Source organism: Buceros rhinoceros, unplaced genomic scaffold, assembly GCF_000710305.1.
Source record: "Buceros rhinoceros silvestris isolate BGI_N320 unplaced genomic scaffold, ASM71030v1 scaffold13726, whole genome shotgun sequence".
NCBI lineage: Eukaryota > Metazoa > Chordata > Aves > Bucerotiformes > Bucerotidae > Buceros > Buceros rhinoceros.
Genome location: NW_010419413.1, coordinates 1 through 12,399, shown reverse-complemented (window position 1 = coordinate 12,399; position 12,399 = coordinate 1). Strand labels below are relative to the sequence as shown.

Sequence of the window (12,399 nt, the reverse complement as noted above, 5' to 3'; positions counted from 1 at the left end):
AAGTAGGCCAGCAGCCGTGGGCCCCCGTGTGTCCCTGCGGCTGTGCAGTAGGAGCAGGGGCATGGAGCCAGCTGGTGGTCAGCAGAGCTGAGCACCAGTCGGCTCATCCTGCGCTGGAAACAGGAGCACACGCAGCGCACAGGTACGCATCCTCCTCTGGAGATTTAACCCCGGAAACCTGTGTCTGGGCGGTTCTTGTGCCTTGGGTTTTATCAGGAGCAGACAGGCAAGCAGCTGCTGTTTTTGCTGCCCAGTGACAGGAAATCCAAAGGGTCTGTTCTCTCTTGGTTTACACAGTGGTGAGTAGTTAACAGCGGGGGTGATCTGCACTGTTTCTTCCTCCTAAATGTTGCTCTTTTGGTGGTGTTTAGGCTCACACTGCGGTCTTTGCAGCCTGGATGGGGACAGAGAGAGGGTTTCTGTGAACTGCTTTGCTCCACGGCAGGTCAAGTGGCAGGGTGACAGTGTTATCTCCCCCTGTGACAGGAGGTCACATTCCCACAGTGCTGCTAGTGGAAACCACCAGCTCGACAGGCTTCACACAATATTTTAGGGGGTTAACGAACCGGGAAACGCAGCACTTTCTGTGCCTCACCTCCACTCAAGCTAGGCAGCCGGTCCTCTGCAGCGGCCCAGGTGATCCTGCCACCACAGCAGCGCTCAGACGGATGTTGCCTTCACATGTGTGAAGGCTGAGGAACGTCAGAGCTGGTTACAGGCCCAGGGGAAAATGCTTAGGGACAAAGCAGATGCTGTGAGAAAAAGAACAGGCCAGAAGAAAGACTATTTTAAAATACTGCACGCTTGAACAGTAGCAGTGAAGCCAAAATAAAATGTTTTTCAAAACCCAAAGTCAGTGTGCAGACTGTGGGAAGTACAAAGGGGTCATGAGAAATGCGAAAGGCCCGAACATGGAGCAGCGGGAGCGAGCGACCAGGGCCCAGCCTTCAGAAGCCCGGCCACAGCAGTGCAGGGACACCAGTGATGCCAGGAGCTGGGCAGGGGCAGCGCACGCCGTGTCCCCGTGGGGCTTCGCACCCAGGAGCAGACCTGGGACCTGCTACCTCTGCTACAGCAGAGCAAGCGGCACGTGGCTGATGCCCGACACCAGATTCACCAGAACTGCTGGCTGAGGCACTTCGTGGGGTAAAGCATCCAAGACAGGTCAAAAGAGAAAGCACATTTCTGCTCCAGTAAAATGTCAAAGGAGAACTGCATCTTTCCAACATGAGGAGATGTAGTGGAGGGGTTTATAGCATAACAACATATCCCTAATCCCTAGTAGTCCAGGCAGCCTAAAGGGAGAGGTTGATGGTCTCAAGAGCCCCGGTAGAGTAGCTTCACCACCATGGGAGAGAGGGCACGCTTGAATGGCCTCAGCCCATCCCTGGGGTGTCAGGGTGGTGCAAGCCCAGGAGGCGATACCAGGACAAGGAACAGTGCAGTGAGCTCTCAGCATAGCGTCCTCTGTGGCCCAGGGCCCCTGTTCCTCCCGTGCTGTTGTAACTCCTGCCTCTGTGCCAATGGCTTCCAGAACGCAGAGGAAAACTCTCGCATCTCAATCACCTTCTTCCGACTCTTCCGTGTGATGCGTCTTGTGAAGCTCCTGAGCCGAGGGGAGGGCATCCGGACACTGCTTTGGACCTTCATCAAGTCCTTCCAGGTATTCCTTCGCTTATCTCTAAGACCTAACTCCTTTCTTTTCCTTTTGGTGGCCTCTCAGGGAGGGGTTTCACCCAAGTGCCTGGGCTCAAAGGCTGCTGTTCAGAGCTGTGCACACCAATGACACGTGGCACAAATGAGAGTCAAGTAAATGGGGCTCAGAGGGGATGACTTCCTGCGTATGAGTTTCATCTTTAAAGCACAAGTAATTGCTTGAGACTTTCCTGAACAGCCTTGATAGTTCAGTTCAACTCAATTACCGCCTGTCTGTAACCCTTGAATTTCCTCTTTCTTTTTTTCTTCTATTTTAGCTGTATTTTGTATGTGTTGTTTTAAGCAAAATACACAGCTATGAGGAAGACCTGCGTCTCAGTTAAGTTTCCCTTAAGCCTTGTTTTGAGGATTTCCAGTGAGTATTAGAGGTGTGTGGCCCCCAAGCTTTCATCCAGGAGGAATTTCACCTTTTTAGCCCCACACCTTTGGCCCTGGTAACAATGCCAAGTTACTAAATTGCTGATGTTTTTGCCCTGGAGACAGGGAGCATTTCAGTGGTAGGTAAAGTACCAGGGTAGAGAGGAGAAGGTAAAGGAAACCTGACTGGATAAGAATCATCATCTCTGGCAGAAAACAAACACACAGAGATAACTCTTTGCTAGAAAAATTGCTTCCAAATCAGCCCCAACCTAGCCATGCATAGAAAAATGCTAGTTAGAGATGTAGCATAGCATATTCCTGCATTTTACAAGTACTTGACCTGGATATACTTGGCCAGCACAACCTGGATGTTAGCTGAAGGAAGCAAAGGAAGCGTCTGGGAACCATAGCAGAGGAATACAAATGGTGGTCTAAACACGAGAAAAGATGCAGGACACACCACTAGACAAAAGCATTAAAGAGTAGTAAATTCTGCAACACAACATCTTGAAACAGCAACTGTATATACCTCGGATTGAAGCTTTCAATAGTTGATAGCATTTGTATTGACTCCAATGGAAAAGGAGCTGATCCACACTTCAAAACTTAAACCTCACCAGCTACAACACAAGCTGGGACCAAAGCCTGAAGTGCTGTGGATCACGACGACGCTGTCTCTGTCAGCAGAAATAGCACACGTGTACACCACGGATCAATCTGGACCTTTTCCAGTGCACCTTGCAGGTGGTATCTGTAGCCAGACCACCAGGCTCACGCAAAGGACTCTCATTTTGCACACTCCTTGGCTGCCAGAGATTCTAATATTGCACAGCAGTTTTCTGACGCATCCGTACCACAACTGACTTTTTCCATTGCTTAGACGGTTGCTAACTTCCAGGTTGTTATTTGAGCGGCTCCAGTGGGAACCGTTTTGTCTGCATATATAGGAATGAGATTCCCTTGGCACAGCTCAGCCAATCTTGATGCAAGGGACAGAGTCACACTTTCCAGTTTCTGCTTCTCCTCCCCTTGCCCCTGTGCCCCTCCAGCCTCTTCAATAGCCCGTTCTTGTCCTGAGCTCAGATTGCCACGGCTCTTGGCTGGAGAGGATGGGATGGATGGGAAAGGGAGTGCCTGGTACTTCCCTCCAGTGACCTTCAGACCTCTTTGATTGGAGTGTTACTTTTAGGAAGGGTTGTAGGGTGATGGGAGAAAGTATCAAGGGAGGTATCTTCCACAGCAGGGAAAAAAAAAGAAAAAATAAAATAAAAGCACTGCAAGACAGTGCCTTTTCCCTTGAAAGCCTTTAGCCATTTATAACATGGTATTCTCTGCTCAGAGCTCCTCCTCTTGCAGCTACTGGGAGGCTCCTTTGGTAGCTAATAATAGCCGCTGTGCAGAGCTCTTTATCCAGCCACTCCCACTGTCAAAATCTGGGATCCTTGCAGGCTCTGTCTGGCACGGGCTCTTCTCTGTGTCCCCACATGCTTCCAGGAAGCATCTCTGCTCACACAAGGCAGCCTAATAAGCTATGAACTTGTACTGGAGTTCAGATCCCATCGTAACTACCATGTGCCCTGTGTCTGGTGCACAGTGCTTACATACAAGTTGGGGCATTGGTCAGAGGACTGTGTGGTGGGAAAATGCTTAGCAGGGTTTCCGCCTGCAGAGATAGTAACAGAGCCCAGGCTGGCGAGTGGGAGTAGGAAGTGTGAGGAGTGCTGAGGGCAAGACAAGGCCATGGGAATCACAGGGACAAAGTGGTAAAGCCAGGGAAAGACAGAGACGGAGGAGGACGGAGCCAAAAGAGTGGAATACGGGAGGTAGGGAGCTGAAGGAGCATAGATGAGCAGGAAGATGCATCAGTGAGGAGAATTGGAAAGGAAGTGGAGGGCCAGACAGCCAGGAGAGAAGACAGTCTTCCCATCCCCATTTGAAAGATAGAAGAACCGGTAAGGTTATGCACCTCAGGTCCTGTCCGTACACTATCTCAGGAGCTCTTCTGAGATCTCGTGTGTATCAAGTCCCAACTAGATCATCACAAAATACTTGGAGCACAATTTTGAGCTGGTTATCTCCACTGACATCGAGAGGTAACCGTGCAGATTTGTCTGACCCCATAATGCACAGAGGAATCTGCACCTCAGTCTCAAGATGATGGTTACAGACATTGTTTAAAGGTTTGAATTATTTAGTATTCAGATCTCTTTAAGATGATTTCTGCAGATCTTAGTCAACTCCCCAGTGAAAATTTTTCCTCGATTCTTCCTATAGGATTTAGCCCTGTTGAATTTAGGCATAAACTTAAAATGTGTAAATAATCTTATATTTAAAAAAATAATAATGTTGTAGGCTTTTTATAACTCTATGAAGTGAGGTGCTCAAAATCTGGAGCAGGGACTGTACTTGCATTTTCAATGGGAATGAATCCGCCCATTGCCTCTGAGGTAAAATCTGGAAATCTCTGGTCTGAGCACTATGTATTTCAAAAGCAACAAAGTAGAAAATGCCTCCTCAAAAGCCCGAGCCTGTGAGGTCTCTAGCTGCACCCTTGATTCTGCTAGTGGCAGAGGAAACCGATAGCACTCAACACTGCTGATTGCAGTGGCCTCTTCCTTCCTTATGAGGCAGCTCTGCATATCAGTGCTCTGCATTTCCTCTTCAGCAGCTGATCACAGACACATCGCATATTGCAGACACCATCACAGGCACCCAACACTGAACAGGGAACAAAGCTGATGCTGCTTTAGGTACTTAGGACGGTACCAGCCATTGTAGCAGAAGCCTTGAGTTTGGACCTCAGCAGCCGCTGTGTTTTTCATGTCACCAGGCTGCATTCAGGAAAGAATCACGTTGCCATTAATGCCAGAACAATACTGGTTATGAGAGTTATCTCCTCTTGGGAATAACCTGTAGACACCGGTTTTGCCCTCGCTTTCCTCACTCCATCAAGGGCAGGACGGAGTTGCCGGTAGCAGGGCTGCACCATCACGAGGGGGAGCAGAGTCCGCCTGCCGGTGCGGGGTGGCGACAGCCTGATGCCAGGAGGGCAAGCAAATGTGGGCCTGTGGAGGCATCTAGTGGCCACCCGGCCAAACTGCAGACTCCCCGTTTGGGGCCAGCCTCTGCCCAGGTTCTGAAAGCCAGAAGGATGAACGAGGGTCCAGTGTGATGGGCTCGGTGGAGACACAGTGCTCTCTCTTTTTTTTTTTTTTCTTTTCTAGGCTCTCCCCTATGTGGCTCTTTTAATAGTGATGTTGTTCTTCATCTACGCCGTGATCGGGATGCAGGTAAGTGATACTAAAGAACTGAACTGTGTCTGCCTTCTCCTGTTAGAGTTTTGGGAACTGACTTAGAAAGTAACTGGATCAGTGTGTGGTTGTAGGGTTTTACGAGAAGGTTTTCACCCAGTAAGATAAGAGAGCAGCTAACCTTGGCTGGAAAATATTGTCTGACAATGCAATTCCACAGGAGCATACCACCACCCAGAAAAAAAACCCAAACCCAACCCATTTAATGGCAGAATGCAATATACAAACATTAGAGGACCCACACCCCCCACTCTCAAAGGAATACTCAGTAGTGTTGGCAAAGGAGAGTTATTGCCTCTCTCATTGGTTCAAAATAGATTTTTCAGTGGGCCATGCTGCACTGAACAAACCAAATTTTTTTTCTTGCAACACTCTCACACTTGCATAATTTCCACCAAGTTGTAAAAAGCAGCTTTTGATTTAAACCCGTGAAGATAAATATGGGATCAGACCCAAGATACTGGTGCTCTGTGTTTGTGCCAGTTCTTCAGGAAGCTTCATCAATACAATATCCTATTCAGTTTGCAAAATGGAGTTGGAACTGGTCTGAGCATTCATCTGTGCAAGGAACTGACGTTGCATACAAACCATTGAAGAAAGCATGTGATATAGGCAGCGTCTGTGACAGTCCCAGCCTCATCTGCTGTGCTGCTCTTCAAACTAGGCTTCACTTTCCACTCCAGTGTTAATCAAACATCTCAGACAAGTCAGCCATCTGCGACCAGAGACCAAAGCAGAGAGGGGCATGGCATAATTGCTTCCAGAGGTCTTCAAACGTGACAGGCTTCTTAGTTTCACAGTGCCCACAGAATTTGTAACAAAACTCGTCTGACCTCTGTAACCTTGTTTTAATGTGTTTCCTGTTATTACAGTCACATCTTTCCACAGACTCCATCTGCCTTATCCCAGTTTGAAAAATAAAACTAATCTTCTCTTGAACTATCACAGGTTATCTCATTTGCCCCCAGTAATTATAGCTGTCATTTAGTCTACTAGGCTCATACCGTAAACCTGAGGCTCAAACTGTAAAGTTTTGCCTGTAATACCTAACTAGCCCAAATGGCCAAGATCTCACAGAATTGCCTGTGCTACACAGAAAATCCCTTGAGAGATTACTCGAGTGTTAGGTAGCTACCCAAAGCAATTTAAAAGGCTCCCAAGCGCCCACACAGGTGGGATCTACAATGATTGCGGCACTGCCAGGGCTAGACATTTTATTCTACAATTCTATTTGCTTTCCTGTCAACTAGTTCCAGGTTGGCTGTTTAAGCCTTGGCCTCTGTTTAAATCATTCCAGCAGCCTAAAGATCACACATCTGTCTTTCACACGGATCCAGATCACTAGATTGCTTCCTGCCCTCCTGTCTTCCAATGAGAAAACCAACTTTTCTCATCTTTCCTCTTTGCTTAGAGCCCACAGGCCTGATCATCACTTTTTTGTCCAAATGGCATCTCAGACATTATGTGTGCTGCTCTCTTAAACCTGCTGACACATAGAGTTCCCTCACACATAGTGATACGTAGGGAGGAAAATCCGTCCTCACTCCATTAAGCCGCTACCTTGAAAGACTAGATGTACCAGATCTAACGAAAATGTAAGAATTTCTCACATAAAGGAGACCTACCACTTCATCTCAGCTACTACCCTGACCTGGAGCAAAACAACATTCAAGCCTCGCTACCTAATATGCTCAAGCGGAAAAATCCAAATTGATGCTTATGGATGAAGCCACTCACATCATGGCCCAGGAGGCACAGACTGGAGAGGCCATGAGAGAGGAACCTCTACCTACAGCTCCTCAGAGGTGCCTAATGCAAAGCACCCGTAGCAGCTGCTGTCAGTGCCTCGTATGTGATGGAACCTGCAGGGTTGACAGGAAAATCAGACTTCCAGCATGGGAAGTTCCCTTGCCTACGCTTGCCTGAAATGAAAAATATGGGCTGCCTTAGCTCAAACTGCCTCTGAGCATTTAAACGGTCCTCCTGCTCCTCCCCAGTGCAGCTGGGGCTGTCACTGCTACCCGCAGCGTGGGGGCGTTTAAGGCTGGGGAAGGCTCACGTGTCCATTGAGGAACCCCTGCAGAAAGCCTGCCACGTACAGATCCTCCCTCCCATCTGGCATGGTCTTCCCTGCTATTGTCCCTACGTTTCTCTCCACATTGTTGTTTCTCTTGGGGTGTTAATTATCAGTGACATTTGCTTGAAAAGAAGCTTCATGCTCTCTCAGAGCTGCTCTGTTCCTGCTGCTCATTTTGGCTACAAGATTACAGCTCTCAGTCCTTGAGATCTCTGTCACATTGCTATCGATGGGGAATAAATAGTCCTGACTGACTATGCTGTGCGGAGACCTTTCCGCCAGGCAAGGTTTGTTAAGCTCTTGGTCTCAGCACCCAAAAATACCAAAGCTATATTAGACTTTTTCAAAGAAGCCTGGAGCTCTCCTGCACTAGGGACTTCCATCCAAGGGCGGGCCCCTAAAACAGTTTGTTGATGTTTGCAGAATTCATGCTATGGCTGGATAAAGTAGCTGGTGCAGCAACAGTGGGTTGGGCATGGAAGGAAACTGTAAGCCATCCTTTTCTGGGCAAATCCAGTCATCATCTTCACCCTGCTGCATTCTGGGTGGGAGGGGGCTGAAACACCGGCTGGTGACGAGCAGAAGGGCTTGTGATTAGAGTACTAGAAGGGCGGGCATTTGGACAATCTGCAGATACAAGGCAATGTACTTTACGTTGTTTTGGGAAGATCCGAGGCACCCCACAAGAGCTGGAAGCTTGAGGCTTTGCAGCTGCTGATCTTTTGCTATCATTTCCTCGTGGTGAAGACAGATAAGCAATGAAGGAATGAGCCTTATCTTCTGTGTTATTGATTTCTTTCAGCTGGATCACCTCCCCATATGAGTGCCTGTTAAAATAAGTCCCCATATCACATATTCACAGTGTATGAAATAAGGAAGGGGGTCTTGTTTTAACAAAAGATGCCTCTGAGTGCTTTTCTGGTGATAAAGCACAAGCAAGGGAAGCAACAGCAAACATGAGAGACCTGTGGAAACAATTTTTTAGGAGAAGAGCAGATTCTGTTAAGTATCAGAGTCTGGGTGAGGCCAAGAGCTACAGGTGGCAAGAGGTGTGGGGATTTTGCAGGGCTAACCTGAAAAGACTTCTGCTTTCTGCCAGGTGTTTGGTAAAATTGCGCTGAACGATACCACAGAAATCAACCGCAACAACAACTTCCAGACCTTCCCCCAGGCAGTGCTGCTGCTTTTCAGGTGGGTGTCTGACAGCTCTGGATTGTGTCAATCTGGAAGCACAATTCCTCTGCTCTTGGGCACAGTTTATCTCCTCCTACTGTGTCACACTCACGAGGTGCGTAGAAACACGTTGTCCCTTAGGCAGGGAGCCTAGGAGTTACGTCAGATGAAATAACCGGTCCATTAAGCAATCCATCCTGCCAGCTGACTGGTCAACACTGTGCTGGGGAGGGAGGCAAGTCCTCCTACTGAGAAGGAAGAGAGCCAGTTTTCCATGCTGTCTCATATGCATCACAAACTCCTCTTGTCCAAATCGAGCCAGTATTACTTTCAGTTTATTTTAGCAGGGAAAGGGACATGTACTCCCACTCATGCTCTGGCGTGGCCATGCCCAGCTCAGCTTAGCACATCATCCTGCCCCAGCTGTGGCCAGGTGTGCTTCAGCCAGGGAGGGGTGCTGAAGGGGTGAGGAGTTGGCACGAATTCAGTGCTGTCTCCTTGTTTTCAAGGCGTTTTTTCATGCAATCCATAGCCATGTCATACACATCTCAATGACTCTGGCTGGTTGGAGCATGATGGCCCTGTACCCAGACTAGCCAAAGCCAGTCAGGAACAACACGCTGATGACACCAACAAAGCCAAAAAGAGGAGCAGGGTATGCCAGTGTGTGTCAAAGCCCAGCCATCAACCTAACTTGCTCTTAATTGATCTCAGTGGCAAAATTCCATTCATGTTCATGGAAGCAACAATAGGTGGCTAACGTTCCAGTCCCTCTCACATGAAAGGTCAGCGCTGTCCTCCTTTGCCTTTTGCCATGCCCAGGTGTGCCACCGGTGAGGCCTGGCAGGAAATCATGCTGGCATGTCTCCCAGACAAGAAGTGCGACCCAGAGTCAGAGCCGGCCAACTCCACTGAAGCCGATCACTCCTGTGGCAGCAGCTTTGCCGTCTTCTATTTCATCAGCTTCTACATGCTCTGTGCCTTCCTGGTGAGTGCGCATCGGCAACCAAAACCTGCCCTCGGTCAGGCTGAGCCCCTGCCTCCCCAGATATCAGCACTGCACAGCAGAAGAATGATCTCCAAGTGGGGAAATCTCCCCATGGGGTCTTTCCCAGCAACACCCCCTTGGTCCCTGCCATTCCTGCCTCTTTCCAGCTCTGGGGGATACTCTGCTTCCAATCCTTATCCTTTGTGCACAGCAAAGGAGCGCTCATCTTCCCTCCCCCTCCATGAGAAAACCAAATTAGCATGTTGTGGGCTGTGCTGAGGCTAGCAACGCCTCAGCCACACTTCCCACCTGCCCTCCTACCTTCCTTCTGGCTGCTGAGCAGGTTTTTCCTCTCCTGCCAGCAGCAATGACTGTGAGAATACACATATCCCACTTGCATCTGCTCTGTGTTGGCAGTGCAGCATTGCTCAGAGCGACAGCACATGCTCTGCAGCTGGCATCAGTGCACAAAACTCTCCCGCTGAACAGCAGCAACACTTTCACAGTTTTGGTCTTGGGCCAGAAGAAGGGACTTCTATCTCAGCCCACTGTCTATAGAGAATAAATCCCAGGTCCTCCCTCCGGCAGAACTACCCCATTCTGTCACACAGACACAGGTAAATAAAGAGCCATTACAGCATATCAAAGCATTCAGCAAACTTCCTTCTAGTATGGAAGAGAAAAATGTGACCAGCTGAGAATATCATGTCTCTGGGATCTTCCCACTTAAACTGGGGAGCTGGCATGGGGGAACAGAAAACCCAACCCCAAGGGCTTCCTAGTTTTATAAGTCCAAATCCAGACCTTAAACGGAGAACCCGGTAAAGTCTCCTGTTAACTGCCTCATCCATCAAGTCATCTCTGTCCTTGTTTGCAGATCATCAATCTTTTTGTAGCTGTTATAATGGATAACTTTGATTACCTGACACGGGACTGGTCCATTTTAGGACCACACCACCTGGATGAGTTTAAAAGGATCTGGGCAGAGTATGACCCTGAAGCCAAGTAAGTAACCCAGCCCGGATATCGGAGATCCTCGGGAGAACTGGCCCGTTACTTTCTGTTCTCTAGGCCCAATGCAGTAAGTGCCATGTTCCCCCTGCAGGAACACATTTTTCCTAAAAAATCTTAAAATAGATACCTCCACAAGGTATCGCTGGTGAATCCATAAGCTAGTAGTGCAAGGATACACACAAAAATCTCAGCATTTAGGCTGCGCTGTTACCTGGCAGGATGTTGCTTCACTTTCAGTCAGGGGTGAGATGGAGGCTGTTCAGGGAGGGGCAGCAGGAGGCTGAGAAAGGAAAGCTGGAGCACTGGTTTACTGTTGCATGTGTTTGGGATATTGAGCTGTGACTCTTCTGTTTGGCTTTCTACTCACAGCAGAGCTGCTGTGCTCAAATCTCCATTTTGTTAAATGTCGTACAGGCCCATCACAACCCGTACCTTCAGATGGCTGCGTTACGTTTCCTGCAGGGTCGTTCACATCAGCAGACTTACAGGGATTTAAAGTTACACAAGAACAACTGACAAAAGGGCTTAACTGACATTCAGTATTATATGCTCTGTTTGACACATGCTTAGGCTTAAAGCGCATTTAGATCCCTGTGGCATTGCAGTACAGCTGACAGTCGTAATTGCAAAGCCCCCTTCATCAACACAAAACTGTGGAAAGAGACCTTGGCATAAGCTAAAAGCAGATCTCTTTAGGAGACACAGTGTCAAGATTCATTGGGGCTCAGGTTCTGCAGTAAGTGAGGTCACGTCACATTATCAAAGTGATAAGCAGACTGAAACCCTTCTTCCCATCCCTGGTGACTTCGCAGGGAGACTTTTAATATGGATAGGGGATAAGCACAGAATTCTAATAAATACAGGGTTTGTTAACAAAACAGATGCCACCCTTTGTGCTTGTTTGAAGGCAAGACCGCAGTTGCTGAAGGCATGTGATAGCTGCCTAGTCCAGGTGACATCCTGTTCCTTCCCATCTGTAAATGGGAAGCTCTTTTTTTCCTCTTCCCCATCCATGTCCCATGCTTGAAACTCCACCTCTGGCTCTGGTAGCTCTCCTCACTCCCTGAGAGAGTTTGAGATGCGGTTTATGGAACTTAAAAGAAACCCAACTGCTGCTGTGGAAGGTCAGCACTTTTTGTTTCACACTGGCTCCTGTGACAGCCCAAAGCATAAACAAGTATCAAAAGCAGTGCCTTGGGAGTATTTATACGGGAGGTAAAGTGGCATGGAAAAAAGAGACCCTTTGCATCTCTGTGCCCGCTGTAGCCCTAAGACCAACAAGTAAATAAGCAGCTGTAGATTTTGAGGTCAGCGGTGGAGGGACAACCCGGAATTGTCCGTTCATGCATTAAGGAACTGCAGCATTCAAACCACTCGTGTATGACTGACAGCTGGGTTTTCTGTACCAGTAGGAGTTGTATGAGGGCTGGGCAAATCCTGCGGCAGGCACCGAAGGCAAGCAAGAGGCCTGAAATTATACCTTTAGCCATGGCCGGGCTGCAGGGAGAGGTGGGGTGGGGCTGGAAAGATCTCGGTGATGCTTCTAGTTGCACCCGCACTCTGCAGGCTGACCAGCAGGTCACCGCGTGGCGAGGATGCGACCCTCACCGTGCTTTCTTCTTTAGGGGACGGATCAAACACTTGGACGTGGTGACGCTGCTCCGGCGGATCCAGCCCCCCCTGGGCTTCGGGAAGCTCTGCCCTCACCGGGTGGCTTGCAAAGTAAGGCACGCCGCGGCGGGGGGAGGCACAGCAGCTAC

General features: G+C 48.8%; 1 protein-coding gene across 1 annotated transcript in view; it reads left to right on the top strand.

The window, feature by feature from the left end:
• The window catches only part of LOC104495870 (voltage-dependent L-type calcium channel subunit alpha-1C), a gene marked incomplete at both ends in the record, with an annotated part of 71,330 nt that extends 58,969 nt beyond the window's left edge, over nt 1–12,361 (top strand). Inside the window, 6 exons of the mRNA XM_010138907.1 lie at nt 1,535–1,663; nt 5,301–5,366; nt 8,564–8,655; nt 9,460–9,625; nt 10,503–10,630; nt 12,265–12,361. Coding sequence (XP_010137209.1) covers nt 1,535–1,663; nt 5,301–5,366; nt 8,564–8,655; nt 9,460–9,625; nt 10,503–10,630; nt 12,265–12,361 — 678 coding nt within the window. The remainder of the gene's footprint in view (nt 1–1,534; nt 1,664–5,300; nt 5,367–8,563; nt 8,656–9,459; nt 9,626–10,502; nt 10,631–12,264) is intronic.
• Nucleotides 12,362–12,399: the final 38 nt, after the last annotated feature.